This window comes from Podarcis vaucheri, assembly GCF_965113315.1.
Source record: "Podarcis vaucheri genome assembly, chromosome: 4".
Taxonomy (NCBI): domain Eukaryota; kingdom Metazoa; phylum Chordata; class Lepidosauria; order Squamata; family Lacertidae; genus Podarcis; species Podarcis vaucheri.
The window spans coordinates 3387670-3414942 of NC_138762.1; the positions used below are offsets into that span (position 1 = coordinate 3387670).

Genomic DNA, 27273 nt, shown 5'->3' on the forward strand with positions numbered 1-27273 from the left:
TAAGCATTAAAGAAACAGCTGCCAATTTTTAGCCGTGACAAAGAACCCTCAGATGAGTTGGAAAACCAACAGAATGAGACCAAACAGAGAAACACCACCTTCCTCCTTACCCATTGGCCTCTCTCTGGTGTCCAACGGAGGCCTCTCTGCCTCACAGGAATCCAGGTCCATTTCTGCAAAGAGATCCTTTCCCTGAGAAAGAAACAAGGATTCAAAACAGAGAATGGGGAGAAATATTAGTAAAAGAATGACAAAGACAAAAACATTCAAGGTATTACATCTCATTCCATGGATGCCTTCCCAAAAAACAGATGGGCCAACAGTAGAGCGTTATGGGATGTTCTCAATCCTGTTTGGAGCCCCTTGGGAGTATGCAGAGGAAAGTCTCTCTCACCTGCTTTTTCTCCTCTGCCTGACTCAGGAGGAAACCTTCGGCCAGGGCCACTGCCTGGGAACTGGTCTCTGCTCCGCATTCCCTCACCCAGCTCTCCATCTCCGGTGGAAGGACAGCCAGGAACTGCTCCAAGATCACCAGGTCCAGCATCTCAGCTTTCGTGTGCCTTTCTGGCTTCAGCCACTGACGGTCAAGGTGGTAGAGTCGGCTGCAAACCTCTCGGGGTCCTTTGGCCTCCTGGAAGCAGAACTGCCTCACCTGCTGGCTCTGCATCTTTGAGCGGAGGGTGTCCTCCTCACCCAGGATCTTCTGCACAAAATTTTCCCAGAACCCCCCACTGCTCCCAGTTTGGATGTCATGCCCTCTTCCTGTTTCAGGGCCAGCTGAGTCTTGCTCATCCATCTGTGCTCTCAGGAAGCCTGTGAGAGATCGGAAGGAACCTTTTGGTCTTCTGCCAAGTTCTGTCCGTCTTAATGAAAAGCTCTTGCAAATCCTACAAAGCAAATACATTGTTCTGTTACAGAATTTGTACAATATCAGGAGAAGAAAAAGGTTCCCTGAGCAAGCATGGATGAGTCTTGCTGGGAACCAGGGTAGGATTGCACCACAGCCCAGACCATTAGCTATCTTTTGGGGAGTAAAGAGGAGTAAAAAGAGAAGAAATACCGTATTTTTCGCCCTATAAGACGCACTTTTTCCCCTCCAAAAATGAAGGGGAAATGTGGGTGCGTCTTATGGGGTGAATGCAGGCTTTCGCTGAAGCCTGGAGAGCGAGAGGGGTCAGTGCGCACCAACCCCTCTCACTCTCCAGGCTTCGCGGATCTCTCAGCAAGCAGCGGGAACGTTCCCGCTGCTTGGGGAGAGTTGCCGGCATCCCGAAGCCTGCGCGCGCTGACCTCAGCGCTTCCAGGCTTCGCGGATCTCTTCCCAAGCAGCGGGAACGTTCCCGCTGCTTGGGGAGAGTTGCCGGCATCCCGAAGCCTACGCGCGCTGATCTCAGCGCGTCCAGGCTTCGCGGATCTCTCCTCAAGCAGCGGGAACGTTCCCGCTGCTTGGGGAGAGTTGCCGGCATCCCAAAACCTGCGCACGCTGACCTCAGCGCGTCCAGGCTTCGCGGACCTCTCCCCAAGCAGCGGGAACGCTCCCGCTGCTTGGGGAGAGTTGCCGGCATCCCGAAGCCTGCGCGCGCTGATCTCAGCGCGTCCAGGCTTCGCGGATCTCTCCTCAAGCAGCGGGAACGCTCCCGCTGCTTGGGGAGAGTTGCCGGCATCCCGAAGCCTGCGCACGCTGACCTCAGCGCGTCCAGGCTTCGCGGATCTCTCCCCAAGCAGCGGGAACGTTCCCGCTGCTTGGGGAGAGTTGCCGGCATCCCGAAGCCTGCGCACGCTGACCTCAGCGTGTCCAGGCTTCGCGGATCTCTCCCCAAGCAGCGGGAATGTTCCCGCTGCTTCGGGAGAGTTGCCGGCATCCCGAAACCTGCGCGCGCTGATCTCAGCGCGTCCAGGCTTCGCGGATCTCTCCTCAAGCAGTGGGAACCACCGCTGGGCTCCCACGGCTTGCAGAGAGCTGCCTGTTTGGGGGCTGGGGTCGGGGGAAGCTCGGGCTGCCCCCGCCCCGCGCCTGGGGGGGAAATAATTTTTTCCCTTTATTTCCCCCCAAAAAAACTAGGTGCGTCTTATGGGACGGTGCGTCCTATAGGGTGAAAAATACGGTATGTCTCTAGCCTTCTAGCAATGCAAAATGTGGAGGCAACTGAAGGGATTTCTGGGAGATGAATCAGCCTTGTTGCTCCTGCCTGCCAGTCAATGCATGAAGTCAGAACTGACAGACAAGGGAGTCATTTGTATCTTTTGTAAAATGGATACTTGGCTCTAGTGGGGGTCCTCACCCGGGGGTCCTCAGGAGTTGTTCTCCCCCCACCCCCACTCCCCTGCTTCTGTCTCCTTTTCTTGCACTTGGTCTCTCTGCCGCTCTCCAGACAGACTCCTGGGGTGGGGTCCCTTTTTCTTTGCTCTGAGGGCCAGGTATGCACCAGGTCAACCTCCTGAGGGCCAAGTGGATGAGGCCAAAGAAATCTCCCTTGAAATTTAGGCGGGTAATTTATTATGATTATTCTGTTAGATAGCTTAACACACAGAGAGCCATTGATGCCAAGGTCCCTGGAGGCTCAGTGAGGAGCAGCGCCCATTTCCGGCTGGTTTTCCAGCAACAATCCCTTTGGGAGAGAGAGGATGTGGTCCTGGGATGCCCTGCTCTGGGTGCGAGGGGATTGCTGCAGTGGCCTCCGTGGGGAGCTGCCCTGGGGGAGACACTGGGAAACTGGTCCCCAATGCAGCAGCCAGACTCTGGGAAACTGGGATCCCTCTCTTTATTCCTGGCCTTCCTCTCCCACCCTTTTTTTTGGGGGGGGGGGCTAGTCCACCTCCTCGTCCAGCTTTGGAAAACCATTTGCAGATGTTCCCTCGGTTGTGCAATGAGGCTGAGCGAATTCACACAGAGTTAAAGTCCCAGGGACTCCTTTGTTTGAAGAAGGGAGATCTTTTCTGAAAGGGGGGGGCGGAGGGTCAAATGAGTTTGGGATCCTCTGATCTGCAGGAGGGAGAGCGTGGCAGACCTGGCCCCTCCCTGGCAGGACCCTCTCCTCCCCCCTGACTTGGGGTCCCCCCCCCCCGCATGAGCAGATCAGGCCCCCCAGGCCCCCTCCCCTGCTGCAGCCCTGGGACCCCCACCAGATCCCAGAGAGAGAGGAGACTCACCAGATCCCAGGAGGGGAGAGCGAGGCAGCCCTTGCAGCAGAGACACAAAGCAACACCCCCCCTTCCTAGCAGGAAAGGACTGGGGAGGGAGGGGCCTTGGCTCTGGAGGACCTGGCCCCCCCTTGCTTCCTGTCCTCTCTAGGAAGGCAGCTCAGTTCCCTTTAACCCTTGCCAAGCCGAGTCCCTCCAGCCCAGCCTTCTCTCGCTTGGCAGAACCTCATATTCTTATTATTTGTTATTTGGCTCCGCCAATGCCCAGACATCCCTTTGGGGGGTGAGGCTCTTGGCTGGACTCTGAGCATCTCCCTCCCTTGGCCAGAAACCAGAGGAAGAGCTTGCAGGGAAAAGGGCTTTGCAGGAGGCAAGGAAGCTCCTCCTAGAATTCAGGAGTGGAGAGATAGGAGGGGATCCCAGGGTCATCTAGTCCAACCCCCAGCAAGGCAGGAATCTCAGCTAAAGCATCCATGGCAGATGGCCGTCCGATCTCTGCTCAGAAACCTCCAAGGAAGGAGAGTCCCCCACCTCCCAAGGGAGACCTTTCCCTGCCCAACTGCTCTTAGATGTCCCTCAAGGCAGCGGGTCCTGAGTTCTAGCCCTGCTGAAACCATTGCACTGGCTGCCAAGGAGGAACCATGCGAAGTTCAAAATAAATAAATCCTATTCTCATCATAAATGAGTAATACTTGCCTGTGCATGCTTTTTATACTAATATACAAAAGTATGCCATTCCCTTGTCCAGAAATGCTTAATTGCTAATTCAATGGACTGAAAATGGATGGTTGTTGTTATTATTATATTTAGGGAAGCTTTTAATGTTTGATGGACTATTGTATTTTAATATTTTGTTGGAAGCCGCCAAGAGTGGCTGGGGAAACCCAGCCCGATTGGTGGGGTATAAATAAATTATTATAATTAATTAATTAATTAATTAAATTGATCAGGTGACTGTTCTCCTTTCGAAAGAGGCAGGTGGAATCTCCACGGTTGCTAATAGCATAACATTGAAAGGCTAGTGAAATATGGGGAGCCCTAGAGCATCTGCTTGGCATGCAGAATGTCCCAGGATCAACCCCTGACATCTCCTGCAAGGGCTGGACGAAATCCCTGCCTGAAACTCTGGGGAGCTGCTGCCAGTCAGTGTAGGCCAGGAGTCCTCATCCAGCTCGCCAGGATCATGAATTTGGCCTGCACGGCCATTTCAGGACCCACCAAGTGTCCGAGGCTGAAAGCATCTCGCCGCCCGCTCAGTCAGTCCCTGCGCAGCACTGAGGTAAACGCTACCGGCGTGGTGGCAGCCCTACCAATGAAAGGCCAGGGGATTTCGCCCGGGGAAGTGAGGCGTTCCCAAAGTAAAGGAAGCATTGAACTCTGATTAATAAGAATACACACAGAGGCTTGAACCAGCAAGACTCTGGGAAGGGTGCATATAATAATCTCTGTCTGTGTCTCTCTCTGTCTACCCCTCGGCCCAGGTCGTTTTATTCACAAAAGAACTTTTACAGAGTGTTTATAAGAACCAATCAGATTTCTTCTGAGCATTTCAACAGACCCCACGTGGGGGAAAGTTAAACTACAAACACTAATTAAGCGTGCATATTTTTGGGGTAAATGAAAACTTAAAAGGAGTGCATTCAGCAACCCCAGGGACTCTGTGGTGGGGGCAGTGGGGGCCGCTTTGGCCCAGATTGGCCCCTGACTCCTAGACACTCTTTCCACCCACAGGACCTGCGATGTTACACCCTTTGGGAAAGTGGGGAGGAACAGAAACTAGCAGCCAACGGCATCCCTTCTCTGGTGGCCTTTGCCCGAAGGTTCCCCCATCTCACAGCAAGTAGCTCTCCCTCGTGGATTCAGTCCTTTCATCACTTCCATCTCCCCAAGAGTCTCCCAAGGCTACTCATCCTCTGCAGTTGAGAACAGACCTGACTGAAAAAAACAGCTTTGTCTTCTGGTGACACCAGAGAATTCTAGAAGACATTCACCCTTTCCATAGCATTATGGATGCACGATTCCCACAGACAAGTTTCTTGGCAAGACAAGGGCCTTCTCTGGCCACTTGAGTGTCCTCCTCAGCATCTCCAAAGAAGGAGCTGGGTTGCAAGAACTGCAGCAAGGGGGGGGGGGCAACCCAGGCTAATGGGGGGGGCTGTCTAGCTAGGAAAGCAAGACCCAGAGACAGTTGTGGGAGACCCAGAGACCGGCTTCCTCTGTGCCAGAGCCAAAACTGCGACAGATGGAGAAGCCTGACCTGCTGGGGGTGTCCATGCTGTGAGCCCCTCCATCCTACACTCTGGTTGAATTTGTGAGTAAATAAAACTATATGGACCTGGGACCCCTGGAGTCTCACTGCTCAGAGGTGGGGGTAGTTTGCAAATATGATCTCGTTTTTTGACAGAATTACAAGCCTGGTAGATGAAGGGAATGCAGTGGATGTAGCCTACCTTGATTTCAGCAAGGCATTTGACAAGGTGCCCCATGATATTCTTGTAAAGAAGCTGGTAAAATGCGGTCTTGACTATGCTACCACTCAGTGGATTTGTAACTGGCTGACTGACCGAACCCAGAGGGTGCTCATCAATGGTTCCTCTTCATCCTGGAGAAGAGTGACTAGTGGGGTGCCACAGGGTTCTGTCTTGGGCCCGGTCTTATTCAACATCTTTATCAACGACTTGGATGATGGACTCAAGGGCATCCTGATCAAATTTGCAGATGACACCAAACTGGGAGGGGTGGCTAACACCTCAGAGGACAGGATCACACTTCAAAATGACCTTGACAGATTAGAGAACTGGGCCAAAACAAACAAGATGAATTTTAACAGGGAGACATGTAAAGTATTGCACTTGGGCAAAAAAAATGAGAGGCACAAATACAAGATGGGGGACACCTGGCTTGAGAGCAGTACATGTAGAAAGGATCTAGGAGTCTTGGTTGACCACAAACTTGACATGAGCCAACAGTGTGACGCGGCAGCTAAAAAAGCCAATGCAATTCTGGGCTGCATCAATAGGAGTATAGCATCTAGATCAAGGGAAGTAATAGTGCCACTGTATTCTGCTCTGGTCAGACCTCACCTGGAGTACTGTGTCCAGTTCTGGGCACCAGAGTTCAAGAAGGACACTGACAAACTGGAACGTGTCCAGAGGAGGGCAACCAAAATGGTCAAAGGCCTGGAAACGATGCCTTATGAGGAACGGCTAAGGGAGCTGGGCATGTTTAGCCTGGAGAAGAGGAGGTTAAGGGGTGATATGATAGCCATGTTCAAATATATAAAAGGATGTCACATAGAGGAGGGAGAAAGGTTGTTTTCTGCTGCTCCAGAGAAGCGGATACGGAGCAATGGATCCAAACTACAAGAAAGAAGATTCCACCTAAACATTAGGAAGAACTTCCTGACAGTAAGAGCTGTTCGGCAGTGGAATTTGCTGCCAAGGAGTGTGGTGGAGTCTCCTTCTTTGGAGGTCTTTAAGCAGAGGCTTGACAACCATATGTCAGGAGTGCTCTGATGGTGTTTCCTGCTTGGCAGGGGGTTGGACTCGATGGCCCCTGTGGTCTCTTCCAACTCTATGATTCTATTATTCTATTCTATGATTCTATGCACACACACACACAATAATTTGTGCCTGTGTTCCTAATACATAACTAAGCGTGAAGAGCATGTCATGTGCTTTAGCAACAGCCCTCCTGTAAATAAGGAAATGCAACCTCTGTTGCTGATTTATGAAAAAAGCAGCAAGGGGATCTTCTCGGGTGTCTTGTGAGGTCTGTGGGGCCCTTCAAGAAAGAGGAGCCATTTCTGTGCCCTGAGCCCCTGTCAGAGAGAAAGGCAGGACAACAACAGCAACAACAACTACAATTCTGATGCACATTGTTGAAAAGTTCTTGCCCCTCCTGATCCGCTGCCCCAAATTGCACTGGAGTGAATTGGGCCAGAGTCCAGCTTGCCAGGATCAAAGAACTGCAGAGTTCTGAATCAGACCGTTGACCCATCTACCTCAGGATGGCCTACACTGATTGGCAGCAGCTGCTCTCTGGGTTTCTCTCCCAGCCTTACAAAACACTCGGATTACGTTGTTGTTGTTTAGTCGTTTAGTCGTGTCCGACTCTTCGTGACCCCATGGACCAGAGCACGCCAGGCACCTCTGTCCTCCACTACCTCCCACAGTTTGGTCAAACTCATGCTGGTAACCTCGAAAACACTATCCAACCATCTCGTCCTCTGTCGCCCCCTTCTCCTTGTGCCCTCCATCTTTCCCAGCATCAGTGTCTTCTCCAGGGAGTCTTCGGATTACGTAGAGCATGTTATATATCTGAATTCCCACTCAACAGATTGTAGGAATGCAAAATAGAATCGTAGAGTAGGGAGGGACCCTGGGGGTCATCTAGTCCAACCCCCTGCAAGGCAGGATAATCAGGAGACATTGGACAAAGGCGCCCTTTTGGAGAACAAGAACTGCAGGATCCTCCTGCGCAGCTCCCGGGTCCGGATGCCCTAAATGACGGGGTTGAGCACCGGGGGCAAAATGAGGTAGAGATTGGCAATGAGGATATGTGCACAATGGGGGATGTTGCGTCCGAAGCGGTGGGTGAGAAGGGAGAAGAAGGCAGGAGTGTAGAAGACAAAAATGACTGCAACATGAGAGCCACAAGTGCCCAAGGATTTGAGCCGGGCCTCTTTGGAGGGGAGCCGGAAAACAGACCGCAAGATCAGCACATAGGACAAAAGAATGAAGACCACATCAAGCATGAGGATGGTAATAGTGAACAAGCCATAAATCATATTGATCCGGATGTCAGCACAGGCCAGCTTGGCGATGCCCATGTGCTCACAGTAGGTGTGGGCAAGGATGACGTGATCGCTGCAAAAGGGCAGGCAGAGAGTCAACAGGGCAATGGGCAGCACAAATAGGAATGTCCTCGGCACAACGGAAGGACACATCCAGGCTACCCTTGCCTTGGTCAAGATGGTGGTGTATCTCAGAGGGTCACAGATGGCCACATACCTGTCTGTTAACGGAAAATCAAGGGTCCTCTTGGGCAAATGAAGACACCGACCAGAGCAAGTCAGAGCAAAACAGCAGCCAGTAGGCTCGGTCTTTATTTAAGAAAGACTGTCGCGACAGGACTCCCACCGCCCACGATGTGAAGCAAGATGGAAGCCCCGAACAAAGGGAGACCCTAACTTTTATTAGTTGCTAATCCCCTTAGCTACACCCTCAGAATTACATCATATTTACATCATGATTATATTAAAAATAGGAGGAGTTGGGGAGGAGCCGCACAGGTAACTCGAGTGTCTTGACACCTGGCCGGAGCCTCCTTCCCCCTCCCTACATGAGTCATATTCAAGAACAAAGGGAAAGGGTGAAGTTTCCTGCCCCCTGAGGGGAATCCGGTCACAGTCCTTTGTAAGAGTCCGCGCGGAATACACTATGACATGCAGTTCATTATGTCCCTGATAGCCTTCTGTCTGAGCCCATCACCGATGGCTATCAAGGTTGTCACGTATACTAGGAAGGAACACAGAGTACGTGACTGCTCGGTGAAGGGATTATGGCCGCTTGATATCAGGTCACCCCCCCTTTGGTAGTCCTTGCAATATGCAGTAGAATAAAAGTGGTCCGGTGAAAATCCGAAGTACGGTTGATTTTTAGTGGATTTATAAAGAATATCGTCCTTGAAGTTCAAAGCACTTTCGCCTTCAGGAAGTGGCTTGCTACATTTTGATTAAATCAGTCACGGTCAATTTAACCCGGAAACTTTGTATTAAGAGCTGTCAAAGGTAGGGAAGAGAGCGGCAGTAGCCTGCAGTACCTGCGTGGCCGCCGCAAGAGGCGCTGTTCGGTAACACTGATTGGCTGAGGCGGCCGCCGATTGACAGCAGAGCTCGGTCGGTCGGTCTCCTCGCAATAAAAATAGGACTATGTGGAGCGCTATGGCGGGAAGCTGTCAAGCCAGCGCTTCCTTATTTACGGAAGGCTTTAGGGATGGCCCTCTAAAAGGGACATTTCCAGGGTCAGGGAGGGGAGATGTGTGCGTGTGTGAGTGTGGTGCTTGTGTAACACGTGTCAGTGAGTTGGGGGGGGTTTCCGGCGACAGTTCCCCCCTTCGGAGATAAGATTGCGAAGGTAGGGAAACCGCGCAATCCTTTTCTCCGCATAATCAATAGAGGCTTGACATGTCATACCTAGAGTCCAGGGTCCGGAGGTGGTGCAAGGGTCCCATCTCGATGGGAGTTGACTGGATTTCTGATGTCGGTGGTCGGTGGATGGTGGTCGATCGCGGACGTAGGATAGGAAGGCAAGAGCCGCAAGTTTGACAGCACATCGGGAAGCAGTGGATCATGCAGCAGAAGAAAACAACGCAGATGGCAACAGTGATCAATATTAAGAGGCCGTTCCCCAGAAGTTGTTTTATCCAAGTCGACCCAGGTAGCCAGTTCCAGAATTGAGTGTCCGACAGACCTTCATGTTGGATATCCCTAAGTTTATCGGTCAGTTTGTAGATGTTATTAAGGTGTCCTGTGATGTTCAAGGTCTGGTCAGTGACGTGCGTGCAGCATTCGGTTCCTATGAAGGCACAAACCCCTCCAGTTGAGGCGAGTACGTAGTCCAAAGCAAGGCGGTTCTGGATCGAATTCTGCCTGACCTCTGTTAATTCAGTTAAGATGGATTGGGTAGCTGCGTTGGATTCTTCCATAAAGTTTAGCAGTATGTCGGTCAGCTTGAGGATATCGACGTGGTTGGAGCCGGCCCCATATGCGGGAAAGAGGGCCCGGCCGTAAGTTTCCCCGTTGGCTGCAACATCGGAGAGTTCTGCCAAATTTTTCGCTCTCTTGTTGCGCCTCTTTCCGGGGGGGAGTTCTTGGGTAACACGGACCCCAGGTAAAATTAGTCCAAGGTAACAGGTGCCACGGGAGTGGGGGCTGGACCATGTATAGCCGCGGTGGCCGCAAATCCAGAACAGCCCCTGCAGGCACGAGTCTATGTGCCCAGTATGGAAGGTGCGGAAGAAGCACTGGGAAATCGGGGAAGGGTCCCAGGGGTCAGGCAAGTTCATCACACGTTTCCATGCGGACAATAGGGCAGGGTGGGTGGAGGGTTTGCCTTGGTGCCATAGGGTAATCCTGCCGCTTAAGGTAATATCAAGGGTGTACTTACAGGTGCTCTCGCCGATAACTTTGTCGTTGCCACTGAATTTCCGGCAGAGGTCGCCTGTTGTGGGTCCGGTCAGGTAGATGTACTGGTGGGTTAAATTCACAGCGGTCAGGTTCCAGGACCGTACATCAGCGGAAAGGTGTTGTTCTAAAGTGAGGGGCACTCCAAGGAATGGTATGCCACTGTGGAGGTGTGAAGGAGCGTTGGCGCAGATCCAGCATTCGTTGGCGGTTGTTCGTTTTGCAATTTGGGAGATCAGTTTTACATAGGTGTTGGAATGCCAGGTGGACAAGAGGTAGTTGTTGTTGGGGTCTTGGGACGTTGACAGTTCCCCCCTTTGTCGAGGTGCAGTGCCCGCCGGGTGAAGGGGGTCTTGGCGCAACAGGTAGGTTAAGTTTGTGGCAAGGCCTCCACATCTCTGGGGGCCGGTGGTGTCCCATTCTGTTGTTGGAGGTACGGAGTAATGCCATCCTTCTAGGTATGCCTTGCCGTCCCAATTGGAGGCTAATCCAATATCCCAGATGCAGCAGTACCTTCGGAGGCAGATGCCTTGTAAAATGGTTTGGCGGGGGGTGGAATCTACCCTTTGGCAGTAAAATCCGTGGATCAACCGATCTGTGGGGTGGTTCTGGTCAGTATAAACTGACTCTCCGCCACCGTTGTCGAGGACAGTCCAGTTCAGTGCTTGTTTAGGTGTACCGTCAGAAAAAAGCACGTAAGAGCCATTGAGGCAATGAGCACGGTTCCAGGGGCCGTCTCTGGTGAGGACGAGTTTCCCTAGAGGTGTGAACGATGGTGAGCGAACAAAAAGTTCCCAGGTTTGGTGTGCGGCGAGGATAGGTGAGATGGAATGTCGGAGGAGCACGCGGGTCTCTGGCAGGCAGAATTCAAAATCTCCAAGGCGGTCTAATGTTCCTTGTTTCACCATGTCGACAATCCCATAGTCTAGGTGTTTGTATTCAGTTTGTAATCCAGGGCAATAGGAATGTGTGATCGTAGCGGCGGTGAGTTGAAGGAGGAGCATGGTCGGTATGGCGGTGGTCATCGTCCAATGGGGAGCGATGAGATGGTGTGGAGCTGTCAAGCTGCAGAGCTGTCAAATGGGGAGCGATGAGATGGTGTAGCTTTCCGGAGTTTCAGACGGATGGGGGGTTGACCTTTTGGATTAGTTGCAGTGATGAGTTCGGAGGACCAAAGCGTTGACGTGTGAGGTGAGTCAGGTCCGGTCTGTTGGGCCCGATTCGTGCCCCGATCTGGTCCGGTCTGTTGGGCTTGATTCGTGCCCCGATCTGGTCCGGTCTGTTGTTTCTGGTCGTTGTAGCTGTCGTCGTCTGCTGGTTGGCGTGGGACGTGGTAGGGTGACTCGTCTGGTGTGGGTTCGGGTGGTAAAGCCGGCTTGCAGCGGGTATGATGCAACCAGGCAGTCTTTTCCGCTACCTTAATAGAAGTTGGAGTGGTTAAAAGTACTTGGTAGGGGCCCTCCCAGGTGGGCTGTAGGGGTACCTTGTGATATGTTTTTGCTAATATCCAGTCCCCTGGTTGGTACGAGTGAATGTTTTCATCTAGAGGGATGTTTTGGCTTGAGGCAGCATATCTGTGGAGATGAATGAGTTGCCTCTGTAGATGTATCACATATTGTGTCAATTCTGACTCGCCTACCTCTAACTCGGAAGTTGGAAATTGGGTATTATATACCGGGGAGGGTCTACCAAAGAGTATTTCATAGGGGGATAGGTTTAAGTTTCCCCGGGGACAAGCCCTGAGATTATGTAGAACTAGGGGAGAGCGTTAATCCACTTGATTCCGGTGTCTTTACAGAGCTTCCCTAGTTGTGACTTCAGCTGTTGATTCATTCTTTCAACCTGGCCTGAGGATGGGGGATGGTATGGGGTGTGCAGTTTCCATTTGATCCCTAGGGCTTTGGCGACTTGCTGAACTATCTCTGAGGTGAAATGGGAGCCCCTGTCGCTGTCTATATGTCTCGGTACCCCGAAGCGTGGTATTATTTCGTGCAATAGAGTCTTTGCAACTGTTTGGGCATTAGCTCGGCGAGCTGGGAGGCATTCCACCCATCCGGTCAATTGATCAATGATGACAAGGGCATGCTTGTAACCTTGACAGGGGGGCAAGTCTATGAAATCCACTTGAAGACTTTCAAAAGGTACAAAAGCCCATGGTCTGGCCCCGGGTGGGCTTCTGGCTGTATGCTTGGGATTAAATGTTTGACAAGTGTGACAGTTCTTAACTGCCGTCTTCGCGGCAAGGGCTAGTCCAGGGGCATACCAGCAGCGTTGTACTGAGTCTATAAGCTTGTCCCTTCCCCAGTGGGTACACCGATGCAAAATTCTTACGTGTTTGGGCACCCATAATCTGGGCATTATAAGTCTCTTGTCGGGAAGGTACCAGATGCCATTCTCAAGGACGGCTCCGTGTTCCTCCCACCCTTTCCTTTCTTCAGGGGTGGCGGTTTTATACATCAGGTCAAAATCTACGTCAGAGGGAACTTGGGGTCCCTGGAATTCATTATCTGAAGACAGTGGTTGGAGGGCTGCTTCCTGTGCCATGTGATCTGCGCAGCGGTTCCCTGTGGATATTGGGTCTTTCCCCTTGGTGTGAGCTTTACAGTGGACTACCGCTATTTCCTCAGGGAGGTGTATGGAGTCCATTAGGCGCTGTACTAGGGGTGCATGGGCGATCTTAGTGCCCGCAGCAGTTAGAAAGCCTTTCTGCAGCCAGATTTGTCCCGTGGCATGAACTAAACCGAAGCAGTATTTGGAGTCTGTGTAGATTGTGACTCTTTTTCCTGCCGCTAACTCACATGCTCGAATTAAAGCGATGAGTTCGGCTGCTTGTGCACTATACTTGGCGTGAACAGGACGCGCTTCCAAGATATCTGTGTCACTAACAACCGCATATCCGCTCTTTCGCTCTCCTCCTACTATTTTTGAACTTCCGTCCGTGTACAGTACTAAGTGGGGGTTATCTAAAGGGACATAGTCAAGGTCTTCTCGTGGTTTCTCTGCATGTCGTACTACTTGGCTGCAGTCATGGTGTGGGGTGCCGTCATCAGGGAGGGGAAGGAGGGTTGCGGGATTTAAGGAATTCACCCTCTTTATGGTAACATTAGACGGACTGAGGAGGATGGCTTCGTATTTGTTGAGTCTTTGTATCGTGAAGCGTTGGCACCCTTGCAAGCTGAGAAGGGTAGCGACAGCGTGGGGGACGTTTAAGGTTAACTCATGTCCAAGTACAGTTTCTTGAGCCTTTTCTAGGAGTAGTGCTGCAGCTGCTACTGCTCTAAGGCAGTGTTTCCCAAACGTTTTGGGGCTACGGCACACCTGTTTGCCGGGAAAAAATCTCGCGGCACACCACCATTAAAGCCCCGCCCCGTGACGTCAGCGCGCAGCGTCACGCCGGGAGGGACGCACAAAAATGAACGTTTTTTCCCTTCCCCTTGCCGGGGTGGGAGGAGGCAGCAGAGCGAGGGACGGCGGCAGCTGAGGCGGCGGCGGCTGTTGTGGTGGTGGCGGCGATAGCGGGCGGAGGAGGAGCCGTCGCCGGGAGTTGCTGCTGCTGCTGTTGCTGCTGCTGCCCGGACATGCCGGCCTCCTCCTCCTCCGCTGTCTCGCGCTCCTCCCTTTTGCGCGCGCTGCCCCGCCGCTCGGCACCACCACCGCGGAGCCGCCCCCGGCTCGACGCGGATCCTCGCCGCCGCCGCCGCCTCTCGCCGCCCGACTCGCCCGCCTCCCTCCCACGGCACACCAGCCGGTGTCTCACGGCACACTAGTGTGCCGCGGAACACCGGTTGGGAAACACTGCTCTAAGGCATCCAACAGTCCCCATTATCGTGGTGTCTAGTTGAAGGCTGTAGTACGCCACGGGTCTATTCCTTCCCTGAAAAGGTTGTGTAAGGACGCCTGAGGCTACCCCTTTATTTTCGTGGACAAATAAGGAGAAGGGCAGCCTATAGTCTGGGAGTCCAAGAGCGGGCGAGGACCTTAATTCCCGTTTGATGCATTCAAAGGCTTCGAGTGCCTCTGCAGTCCATTGCAATTGATCTGGGGCGCTATCGTGCGTCATTGCAGTGAGGGGCCGAGTGAACTCGCCATAACGGGGGATCCATGCTCGGCAAAATCCACTCATTCCAATGAAACCCCTGAGTTGTCTCTTGGTTTTTGGAAGGGGCAGTCTTGTAATGGCCTCGATCCTATCGGTGGTGAGGGCACGGGTACCTTGTCCGAGGATGTGGCCAAGATATTTTACCTCCTTTTGGCAGTATTGTATCTTCTTTGGGGATACTTTGTGGCCTTTATGTGCTAATATTGTCAGGAGAGTTATAGTATCTGATTTACAGGATTCCAAATCTCGCCCGCAGAGTAAGATATCATCTACGTAAAGTCTGATGGCGGAGCCACCCGGAAGGTTCACATCAAGGAGATCTTGGTGTAATATGGAGGAGAAAATTGCTGGGGACTCTACATATCCCTGGGGTAACCGGGTCCACGTTAATTGGCCTGTTTGCCAGGTAAAGGCGAAGAGAAACTGACTTTCTGGATCCACGGGGATACTGAAGAAAGCGGAGCACAGATCTATTACGGAATAAACTACAGTTCCCTCCGGGATGGTGCTTAAAAGGTGGTGTGGGTTCGCCACCACGGCGTGTCTGGGAATAACGAAGGAATTAATCAATCGAAGGTCTTGCACCAAGCGCCATTTTACGGGGTTGGTATTCGGCTTTTTGACTGGAAGTAGGGGGGTATTACATGGTGAGGCACAGGGAACTAGAATTCCCATTTTTAGAAATTCATCGATCATCGGAGTGAGACCGTCGATTGCTTCGGGAGGTAGGGGATATTGTTTAGTACAGGGAAAGGGCAGGTCTTTCCTATAGTTGACTTTTACTGGGGTTGCAGACTTTAGAAGTCCTACAGAGGTCGATTCAGTTCCCCATAGCCAAGAAGGGACACTATTCAGAAGTTCAGGAGGAAGATCAATGGGTTTGTTGCTAGCTTCTTGCAGGACTCCTTGGAAGTTGAATATGGAGTCATTTGGCATATGTAAGTAAATTCCTTCCTGGCCGCATTGAATAGTAGCATTTAGTTTACATAGCAGATCCCTACCGAGAAGGTTGACTGGGCTGGAGGTCAATAGGAAAGTATGTTTAACTGATAACGGTCCGACGGAGACCTTTGCAGGTTTGGATAAAGGGCAATTTCGGGGGATCCCATCGAGCCCCATTACGGTTTTGGTTTCTTCTCCTGGGGTTAAATGGCTGTTAGTGAGGGTGGAGTAAGTGGCCCCAGTGTCCAAGAGACAGTCATAGGACTGTCCATCGATTTGCATGGTGCATATGGGGTCTGTTGAGGATAATTGCCAAACTGGGCAGAGAAATGAGAAAGAGGCGGGATCTGCTTTTAATTGTCAATGTTCTTGATATTCTTCCATCACCATTTCGTGGGTTGGGTTTGTAGGATGGTTCCCTTGGCTAAAGGGGTTAGTGGCGCCGTAGGGTAGGTTTCGGGGCCGCGGTTGCGGAGGTCCCGCACGGGGTTGTATTTGGGCTGGGGATCGGTTCGCATCGTAGGAAGAGATTGGTTCCCTACTCCTAGGATATGCACCTTCTTTGTATTCTGGCCTGTATGGTTTAGGATTTTTATATTCAGACCTCCTGGTCAGAAGAGGACAGTATCTTTTTATGTGCCCGACTTCCTCACAGTGGAAACAGACGCGTTCGTCCTGTAATTCCGGTGCGCCTGATTTAAATTTTTCTTTGAAGGTGGGAACCGCGGCCGCATAAGCTAATACTCGGGGAGGGTCGGGTTTTTGGTCTTTCTTCTTCCTCTCATCCCTCGAGTTAAAAACGGACTTTGCGATGGAAAGAATTTCGTTTATGGTTTTACCATCGTATCCGAGATGTGAATTTAATGCCTTTCGGATGTCGGCGGTGGCTTGATCTTTAAAAAAACCTTTGACTATCACTTCGTGCTGTGGGCTCTCCGGGTCTATTCCACCCCAGGTCTTAATAGCGGAGACTAGCCATGAATAGTAGTCAGAGGGATGTTCGTCAGGTCCCTGAAGGACCGCTTGGACTTTGGTCCAGTTTACAGTTCGCTGTCCTGCAGCTTTAATGCCATCTAGGATGGCCTTCTTGAAAATTTTTAGACCCCATTGGCCATCGGTAGTGTTATAGTTCCAGTCAGGGTCGTTAAGTAACATCTGAGTGGTCAGTGGGGTCATTGAGGTGGGACAGTTTGGCTGGTATCCTTCCCGGCTGAGGGCTTCTCCCGCCTTTGCTAAGATCTCCCTCTTCTCTGCCTCATTAAAGAGGGCTCCCAACAACATGTGCACATCCGCCCATGTGGGGTTGTGAGTGGAGAAGATGGTAGCCACTTGGCGGTGGCATTTGTCTGGGTCGTCTCGTAGAGAGGGCATCTTATCGGACCAGTTCATTAGGTCAGAGGTAAGGAAGGGCTGGTGAGTAAAAACCATACGGGGAGGGTCTCCTGCTCTGACGGGAGGTATAGGTAATGCACGCAGTGGAAAGGCACCTTCTATTTCTCCGTTTAGCAGATTGTCCCTGTTTCTGGTCCTACTGGAAACAGGTCCCTCTCTTCCTTCAGTTAGGAGCTGCCCACTGAGCAAAGGCCCAAGGTCCAAGTCTGCCTGGTTCTCTGCCGAGTTCGATGCGCTTGAGGAAGGATCGGACGGCAGTGTGTTAGGTGTGCTTTGGGGAGGGGCAGTGGCTGTGGCTGGTGGGTTCGTTATATTCTCCCTTGGTCCTACGCCTGGTGGGTTTGCTACGTCCTCCCTCGGTCCTGTGCCTCCCCCTCTGGCTCCTGTCCTGCCTCCCGCACCGGGCCCTGGCTGTCGGGGTGCTTCGGGTTCAGGGTAGTAGAAGGGGACGAGGGTTCGATCCAATTGTTCCTCCTGAGCTCTAATCTCATCGTATGGGGGGGGTCCACTTGTTTTTAAAACAGCCATTTGGCGGACGATTTGGGCTTGCTGTCGTTGAAATAATTCGCGGGCTTCGGCAAAGGCGTTCAGGTAGTATAGTTGTCGGGGCCTCTCGTCAGCCAGGTAAGTTTTAAGTGCTTGCATTTTTTGAAGATTAAAAGAGCCGTGGCATGGCCATCTAGAAGCTGGCTCTAGGTGGTGGGTAAAAGCAACCCACGAGATGTTACAAAGGTCCCTCAGCTTGGACTTTGAGAGCCCCTTTCTCCCTTTCAGTTCCTTCCAGTTTAAGAGGACGAATTGAAGAGGGGTATCAGAGTCCTCCCTGTGGCGGAAAGGCTCCGCGGAAGCCTTGTCGCCGGGAGGAGTCCAGTCTGAGTGTTTGGAAGCTTGGGCTCCCATTCTCTCTTCTCTATCAGGTTGTTGTTTCGCTAGCGAAGAACGCTAAAGGCAGAAAGGGATGAACGTACACACACAAGGGAAGAGGGAAGAGGGTTTGGGAAGAAAGGGGTAGAAAGAGATCCTTTCAGTATGTTGGAATGTCCTTATCTTAGTGGAATCTCTACTTATTTCTGAACCACAAACCTCGAGCCTGAACGGAAATCTAAACCACGGGTCGCTGCCCGGAAACCTAAACCACAGGTCTCTGCCCGGAAACCTAAACCACGGGTCTCTGCCCGGAAACCTAAACTACGGGTCTCTGCCCGGAAACCTAAACCACGGGTCTCTGCCCGGAAACCTAAACCACGGGTCTCTGCCCGGAAACCTAAACCACGGGTCTCTGCCCAGAAACCTAAACCACGGGTCTCTGCCCGGAAACCTAAACCACGGGTCTCTGCCCGGAAACCTAAACCACGGTACCATTTCAATGCTAATCCTAGTGTGGGGCCCCAATTGTGAACCTCCCCTCTATCCTCCACAACAGCCCCCTGCCTAGCCTTTAAACTAAATTCGGCTTCCCTACTGGACGCCTGCGTAGTGCAGTGCCAGATCGGACTCCGAGAAAAACAAAGGTTTGAAAGGAAGCAAATGACCTTGCGTTCTCACGTACCCGGGTCATCCCTAACAAAGGTCGCCGGGCAGGAGGGGCGGCTTCATTTGCACAGGCAGATAAGGTGGAGAGAGATTTGTAAGGGCACCCCTGGACGACTCCGAAAGGGGTGTCAGAGAAATAACAGGCACCGCGCTTCCCTGGCCACACTTCCGAAAGGGAAAACGGGGAGAAAAGGAGAGAGAGATTTGTAAGGGACGCCTTTGGCCGACTCCGAAAAAGGACGTCAGAGAAACAATAAGCACCACGTTTTCCTGGCCATACTTCCGAAAGGGAAAACGGGGAGAAAAGGGAAAGGAGGCTCAAGATTTTGCAGATGCAACGTTGGAAATAAAGGAGAAAGATTTGGCTGTTGTGGAGACGTTATTTTCCACCCTCCTCCCAATGTACTTTCTTCAGAACCATACTCACGTCCGTTGATGTCCCTCGCAGATCCCGGGATCTTTTCTTAGCCGGCTTTACCTCGCCTTTGCTCTCTCTGGTTGGGCTTCTGGTGACGGTTGATTACCGCCCGCAAAGAGGAGGCAGGGAGAGGAAGAAAAGGATCCCCGGGCTAAGGTAGCCGGTGGCGCCCGATCCCCTCTATCTCCCCTCTCACCTTTACAGGAGAACCAAGTGTCCCTGAGTCGCGGTCGCCAACTGTTAACGGAAAATCAAGGGTCCTCTTGGGCAAATGAAGACACCGACCAGAGCAAGTCAGAGCAAAACAGCAGCCAGTAGGCTCGGTCTTTATTTAAGAAAGACTGTCGCGACAGGACTCCCACCGCCCACAATGTGAAGCAAGATGGAAGCCCCAAACAAAGGGAGACCCTAACTTTTATTAGTTGCTAATCCCCTTAGCTACACCCTCAGAATTACATCATATTTACATCATGATTATATTAAAAATAGGAGGAGTTGGGGAGGAGCCGCACAGGTAACTCGAGTGTCTTGACACCTGGCCGGAGCCTCCTTCCCCCTCCCTACATGAGTCATATTCAAGAACAAAGGGAAAGGGCGAAGTTTCCTGCCCCCTGAGGGGAATCCGGTCACAGTCCTTTGTAAGAGTCTGCGCGGAATACACTATGACATGCAGTTCATTATGTCCCTGATAGCCTTCTGTCTGAGCCCATCACCGATGGTTATCAAGGTTGTCACGTATACTAGGAAGGAACACAGAGTACGTGACTGCTCGGTGAAGGGATTATGGCCGCTTGATATCAGGTCACCCCCCTTTGGTAGTCCTTGCAATATGCAGTAGAATAAAAGTGGTCCGGTGAAAATCCGAAGTACGGTTGATTTTTAGTGGATTTATAAAGAATATCGTCCTTGAAGTTCAAAGCACTTTCGCCTTCAGGAAGTGGCTTGCTACATTTTGATTAAATCAGTCACGGTCAATTTAACCCGGAAACTTTGTATTAAGAGCTGTCAAAGGTAGGGAAGAGAGCGGCAGTAGCCTGCAGTACCTGCGTGGCCGCCGCAAGAGGCGCTGTTCGGTAACACTGATTGGCTGAGGCGGCCGCCGATTGACAGCAGAGCTCGGTCGGTCGGTCTACTCGCAATAAAAATAGGACTATGTGGAGCGCTATGGCGGGAAGCTGTCAAGCCAGCGCTTCCTTATTTACGGAAGGCTTTAGGGATGGCCCTCTAAAAGGGACATTTCCAGGGTCAGGGAGGGGAGATGTGTGCGTGTGTGAGTGTGGTGCTTGTGTAACACGTGTCAGTGAGTTGGGGGGGGGTTTCCGGCGACATGTCAAAGGCCATGGCTAGCAGCACGACAGACTCCATCCCCGTGAAGCTGTGGATGAAGAACATCTGAGCCAGGCAGGCCCCATGGCCGATCTCCCCAAGGCCAAACCAGAAGATGGCCAGCGTCTTGGGCAGAGTGGAGGTGGAGAGGCCCAGGTCGATGGCCGGAAGGACGGAGAGGAAGTAGAACATGGGCTGGTGGAGGCTGGCTTCCGTTTTGATGATGAAGAGGATGGTGCAGTTGCCCACGAGAGCAACCAGGTAGCCAAGGCAGAAGGGGATGGAGATCCAGGAGTGAAGCGCCTCCAGCCCCGGGACCCCCAGCAGGATGAAGGTGGGGGAATAAAAGTGGGTGGCATTCGAAAGGGGCATTCTCCTCCTGGACCCAGCCAGAGAACAGGTCACTGCGACCCTGCCATGAAGAAGAAAACATGCCAGCATTTTCCTCCATGGCTCCTCATAGACACATAGACCCTTGCCTAGCAATCCTGTTTCATGTTAAGAAAACAATTGTGTGTTTGTGTGGAGGGGATGTGCCTGCTAGCTGGATTTGGCCAGAGTGTAGGTCCCTGTGTCCGACCAAAGAAAATGCAAAAAGCAGCCTGCACACTGCTGTATGAGGACCTTTCCTGTCTGCTCCTCCTCTCCCGCCCATCCATTCATTGGGCCAATTTAGTCTGACAAAGCTGGTGGGGGTGGCGGCTCTCCACTTTCCTCATCCTGTACATGGTTCTATATTCTTCTGTCGTGTGTCCCCCCCCCCGCCACATTTCCCACTAATGTCTCCTTCATCAAAACCAGCCTTTCTCTGCGGGGAACCTGATTCCTCCACCACCACACGCCCTGATCTTCTCATTCACCTCTTGCAGCTCTACAGTGACCAGAGCTGGACATACCAATTGCAACAAAGGTTCTTTGGAAGGAGAGGTAACTTGCTCTCCTCCTCCTTCCAAAAATGGTCCCGGCAACTGCCCCTCCCTCCCCATCTCAGCCTCTTAATCTCAGGGTCAAGCCCCATGTTGGGCGAAAAAGTCCCTAAATGTGGGGAATTGGACTAGAAGCACCTTGTGGTCCCTTCCAACTTGTCCATTCTATGATTTTATTACTCCCCTCCTTTCCACTCACCTTGAGAGGACCTTTTGTTCTGCCAGCTCACCTACAGATCAACACAGCAAGGTGTGCCCTGCTGAGCCACAGTGTCAAAGGTCTACTGGCAGCTGCATCGTGGATGGAGGAGCATCCCTCAGATCTGACTGCACTTGGCTGACCAGAAAGCAGCATTTCTGCCAAGCCTTGCGGGACCTTGCTCCCCCTGGCAACTCATTGACTGAGCTTGTTGAGGGCTGGAATACCCAGCTCCTGGCAGCCATCGATGAGATCGCACCTAAGCGCCCTCTGTGACCCCGCAGAACCCGGGCTCCCTGGTTTACCGAGGAGCTCCGGAAAATGAAGCGGGACCTCAGACGGCTAGAGCGAGTACGGCGGGGTGCCTGTGACGGAGCCTCAAGAACATCTTATAGGGCTTTTGTAGTAAACGGTTCCACTCGTCCACCCTATCCCCCCCTCACCTGACTCTGCTCTCCGGCCAATTCAGGTTCCTGGAATAGGTTGGCGAGGGAAATTACTTTTCAAACACAGACTGAAATCACACCGGTAAGGCTGCCACCACTCCCTTTAGTTCAGGGAATTCCAGAGACACCACCCAGGGAGGAGAGTGTGTCCAATTATCCTGGCAATCCCCACTCCTTACAAGCGGCATCCACAAGCTTGCAGGCAGAAATTCACACGGTAAAGCGTGACTAAACGGAAGGCTTGGATTTAGCTATTCCCTCGGAAAAGGCACAACCACCAACAGGTTCTACTAAAAGGTTTATTTTAAAAGAATAACAGAAAACATGTTGAAAATCAACAGGCACGTCTTAAAAGACTTACAAACATGAAAATAACAACGCTGTATATTATCACTAGCTATACATACTCACAAAAGAACAGAGTTAGAATAGTCAGTAGTCCTTTCAAGCTGTTGCGTAATGGAGATGTTTGAGGATTTCCATTTCAAAAGGACGAAGCGGCTGCTAACGATGGTAGTTACAGCCGGGCATCTTTGCGAGTTGCAGAGCAAAGGCAGAGAGTCACTAACAAAACATCCCTTGATCTTTTATCCACAATTCTGACTTTGCGTCGTAACTTTTGGCCAATCAAGAGTCTTAATTTGATCAGCTCATTCTTTTGCAGCTGGGTCAATTTAGGCTTGAACCCTTAATCAAAGAATCTTCCTCCCACCTGTGGAAATTAACCAGATCCCAAATTCTCAGCAGTTTGAAAACAAACAACCTCCGGGAAGGAGGAAGAGATTCACACCCACAACCCAGGTGCCAAACCTTCCATTAATCAAGGACCCCTTTCCTCCCATAAACCTCTCATGGCAAGGAGCCAGAAAGTCTGGGTTTTAAAGATAACACAACTCACTTTCCCAGGGTCCTTGCGGCTGACAGAATACCCACAAGGCCACATTCTTCTTCTTGACCAAGGAATGATTTTTCTAACAATGATAACTTCACTACAGCTTTTATGAAAACCTACGAGATGGCGGTGAAGGCTGCTAAGAAGGCTTACTTTTCGGCCTCCATAGCATCCGCTAGCTCTCGCCCGGCGCTATTATTTAGTATAATTAGGTCTTTAACGTCCCTTGAGGGACAGCCAAATTTAAATAACAATTTGACACACAGCTGTGAGGCATTTGCGAGCTTTTTTGCGGAGAAGGTCTTGTTGCTCCGCTATGACCTCCCTGCCAATTTGGGTACAATAAAGGAACTGGAGGCCCCTCGACTGTCCTCGGGTCCAGTATTGGACCACTTCGACCGGATATCCCCAGCCGATGTGGACAGACTCCTCCGAGCTGGAAAGCCCACCACCTGTCCTCTCGACCTGTGCCCGTCTTGGCTGATTAGAGCGTGTCCAGACGAGGTGCGGGCCCTCCTGGGGGTATCATCAATTTGTCCCTTGGCACAGGGACATTCCCAGGGGAACTGAAGGAGGCAGTGGTGTGCCCGCTCTTAAAGGAAACATCATTAGATCCTTTAGATCTATCCAATTACCGCCCGGTTTCGAATCTTCCGTTCCTGGGTAAGGTGATTGAGAGAGCGGTTGCTGAACAGCTTGGTAGGTTTCTAGATGAAACATCGGCTCTGGATCCATTCCAGTCTGGCTTCCGCGCTGGTCATGGGACCGAGACGGCTCTGGTCACCTTAACAGATGATCTCCGCAGGCAGCTGGATCGAGGCGGGTCGGGGCTGCTGATTCTTCTAGACCTGTCAGCAGCCTTCGACATGGTCGATCACGAACTCCTGGACTACCGCCTTGCCGACGTGGGGATCCAGGGCAGAGTCCTTCAATGGCTGCGCTCATTTCTCTCTGGCCGGGAACAGAGGGTGGCGCTTGGGGGGGGAATTGTCATTGCGCCACTCCTTGGTGTGTGGAGTGTCTCAGGGTGCGATACTCTCCCCGATGCTTTTCAACATCTTTATGCGCCCCCTTGCCCAGCTTGTCCGGAGTTTTGGGCTGGGTTGCCATCAGTATGCTGATGACACCCAACTCTATCTGTTGATGGATGGCCATCCTGACTCGGCCCCAGACACACTGACCAGATGTTTGGAAGCTGTGGCTGGATGGTTACGTGGGAGCCGGTTGAAGCTTAATCCTTTGAAGACAGAGGTCCTCTGGCTGGGACGGGATGATATGGGATTGGGGGGACAACTCCCATCTCTTGCGGGGGTGCAATTAGTGCCAGCACCGTCCGTTAAGAGTTTGGGTGTAATCTTCAACACCTCCCTTTCCATGGAGGCGCAGATTGGAGCTATAACAAAGGCGGCATTTTTTCATCTCCGCCAAGCTAAGCAGTTGGCTCCTTACCTCTCTCGCCCTGACCTAACGACTGTGATCCACGCGATGGTCACCTCCAGACTGGATTATTGTAACTCACTCTACGTGGGGCTGCCCTTGAGACTGACCCAGAAACTCCAGCGGGTGCATAATGCCGCGGCGAGACTCCTTATGGGGTCTTCGCTGCGAGATCACATTCATCCGGTACTATACCAGCTGCACTGGCTCCCGGTGGAGTACAGGATCAGGTTTAAGGTGCTGGTTTTAACCTTTAAAGCCCTTTACGGCCTAGGACCCTCGTACCTACGGGACCGCCTCTCCTGGTATGCCCCACAGAGGAACTTACGGTCTTCAAATAAAAACAACTTGAAGGTCCCAGGCCACAGAGAGGTTAGGCTGGCCTCAACTATAGCCAGGGCTTTTTCGGCTGTGGCTCCGATCTGGTGGAACACTCTGTCACAAGAGACCAGGGCCCTGCGGGACTTGACATCTTTCCGCAGGGCCTGCAAGACAGAGCTGTTCCACCAGGCCTTTGGCCAGGGCACAGCCTGACTCCCTCCCTCGGCAATCTTCGCGGAGCTCTGGCCCAATGGTTGCCAGTGGTTTGTTTTGAATTAATTTTATAATGAATGATTTTAGAGTGTTGTGTTGTTTTGACATCAGATGTCAAAGCGATAAACAACTACCTGACATTCAGAAAACATCTGAAGGCAGCCCTCTTCAGGGAAGTTTTTAATATGTGACATTTTAGTGTATCTTTCATCCTTGAGAGCCAGTGTGGTGTAGTGGTTAAGAGCGGTAGTAACGTAATCTGGGAAACCGGGTTCGCGTCTCCGCTCCTCCACATGCAGCTGCTGGGTGACCTTGGGCCAGTCACACTTCTGTGAAGTCTCTCAGCCCCACTCACCTCACAGAGTGTTTGTTGTGGGGGAGGAAGGGGAAGGAGATTGTTAGCTGCTTTGAGACTCCTGAAGGGGAGTGAAAGGCGGGATATCAAATCCAAACTCTTCTTCTTCTTCTTCTTCTTTGTTGGAAGCCGCCCAGAGTGGCTGGGGAAACCCAGCCAGATGGGTGGGGTACAAATAAATAATAATAATAATAATAATAATAATAATAATAATAATAATAATAATAATAATAATAATTATTATTATACTGTTGTACTGTTTTATTGTTGTTAGCCGCCCTGAGCCCGGCTTAGGCTGGGGAGGGCGGGATATAAATAAAATGTATAGTGTTTCTGTGGAAGCGCTAGGGTGGACATCTCAGGGGGTTGTCTCACTGTAGAAAGAGCCTTGTTCCATCCCAATTCCCATGGCATCCAAACTGCCCAGACCTGGAGCATCTCTTCCAAGGTTACAGAGTCAGGGGGACTGTGGAGAGCGGACCCCAATCCCACCTCCAGGCTTAGGATTCTCTATCATTCTACATCTCCAGCAGACTTGGGAAGAGTGGAACAGAAGGTAGCTTGAAAGAGACAACAGCTTCACAGCTAGAGGGAATTCACAGAGAATCCTGTGATGGGCAGAGCAGGAATACCAGATAGGTGGGTTGGCAGGCAGAGAATAAAACAGTGTGATACCTGTATGCATTGATGAATATAAATGGTCAGATTTTTATTTTTTAAAAGAATGGGGAACTGAGGTAGGGCAACTGTTAGGTCCAGTGCTATTTTTCTAGAAAAAGAAGTTTCAGAACACCTCCCTCGTTTTCTTAGGATGGCAATGGCACCCACCCAAGAGGGGCCAGAACTGAGTTCCAGCAAGTTCTGGCCGAAAAAAAGACCCAGGTTAGGCCCATTAATAAGTGAGGCCAGCGTAACATACACAGGAATGGGAACTGACCACAAGACTAGTAAAAACCAGTTAAAGGGGAAATTAATGGCCGATTGTTAAAGAGAAAAACAACTCCAGATAAGGTACAAGGAGGGTTCTGACACAGATACTAAAATCAAATGGGTTGGGTAAGTGTTTTTCATGAACTATGGCTTGATGAGAGATGGTGAAGTGCAGACGAGGCAGAAAGTGGTTGGGTAAAGGATGAACAGCTAAGATTATGCATACTTTGCCTATGCTGTATAGTCTGTGTCCTAATGGAAATGTAATGCATTACTGAATGAAGTCCTACTGATTGGGGATTTAGTATGAGGCTCCGTTCTTGAAATCACAATGAAAATCCCCCCCCAACCCCATACCTCGAAACTGAATACAGTGGTACCTCTGGTTACGAACTTAATTCGTTCTGGAGGTCCGTTCTTAAGCCTCTTATCCTGAGGCGCGCTTTCGCTAATGGAACCTCCCACTGCGCACACGCCTCCTGTGCACAATTTCCATTCACATCCTGGGGCAAAGTTCACAACCAGAAGCAGCTACTTCAGGGTTAGCGGAGTTCGTAACCTGAAGCGTTCGTAACCAGAAGCGTTCATAAACAGAGGTACCACTGTACAGGCCTCCTGGCAGATCTGTCTTGCCCTCAGGACCCTGCCCAGGCCACTTCCCTCATTGGCCCCATTCTGCACTCTCCCCAAGTGATTTTACCCAACTGCCATCTGTCTTGGAACTATGACAACTGTTCTGGGTTGCCTGGATGAAGAGGGGTATATGTCTGACCACACCCATTTTGCCACAACCACCTCTGGGATGTGGCTCCCAGAAAGCTTTTGATAAGAAAACATGGCCCTGAAGCTGAAAAAGGGTCACCACCCTGCTGCCCAGGAGGACTCCCTGAGTGAGTGCTTGAGGGCCCTGCTCTTGCCACTTACCATCTGGCCTGGGGTGGGGCCTGGGGCCTCACAAGGACTGTGTGCTGCTTGCTGCCTGCTGCCCAGGAGGACTCCCTGAGTGAGCGCTTGAGGGCCCTGCTCTTGCCACTTACCATCTGGCTTGGGGCGGGGCCTGGGGCCTCATAAGGACTGTGTGCTGCTTGCAGCCTGCTGCCCAGGAAGACTCCCTGAGTGAGTGCTTGAGGGCCCTGCTCTTGCCACTTACCATCTGGCCTGGGGCGGGGCCTGGGGCCTCATAAGGACTGTGTGCTGCTTGCTGCCTGCTGCCCAGGAGGACTCCCTGAGTGAGTGCTTGAGGGCCCTGCTCTTGCCACTTACCATCTGGCCTGGGGTGGGGCCTGGGGCCTCACAAGGACTGTGTGCTGCTTGCTGCCTGCTGCCCAGGAAGACTCCCTGAGTGAGTGCTTGAGGGCCCTGCTCTTGCCACTTACCATCTGGCTTGGGGCAGGGCCTGGGGCCTCATAAGGACTGTGTGCTGCTTGCGGCCTGCTGCCCAGGAAGACTCCCTGAGTGAGTGCTTGAGGGCCCTGCTCCTCCCTGCCACTTACCATCTGGCTTGGGGCGGGGCCTGG

General features: G+C 51.8%; 1 protein-coding gene and 1 pseudogene across 6 annotated transcripts in view; both read right to left on the reverse strand.

Moving 5' to 3' along the window:
* LOC309530300 (uncharacterized protein) overlaps positions 1–27273 on the reverse strand; it is a 670922-nt gene that overhangs the window by 78246 nt on the left and 565403 nt on the right. The window contains exons 1-2 of one of the 5 annotated variants that reach the window (XM_082219089.1): positions 395–875; positions 111–192 (exon numbers count right to left, since the gene is read on the reverse strand). The exons of the other annotated variants lie outside the window; for them this stretch is intronic. Of the exons in view, the coding sequence (XP_082075215.1) occupies positions 111–192; positions 395–796 (484 nt within the window). The 5' untranslated portion in view covers positions 797–875. Of the gene's footprint in view, positions 1–110; positions 193–394; positions 876–27273 lie in introns of those variants that run through there. 5 annotated transcript variants of the gene reach the window in all.
* Positions 7464–21310, reverse strand: LOC309530506 (olfactory receptor 52E4-like; annotated as a pseudogene). The gene is made up of 3 exons: positions 21163–21310; positions 20039–20449; positions 7464–8153 (listed from the first exon to the last, which is right to left on the reverse strand). The product of its transcript is annotated as an olfactory receptor 52E4-like (transcript).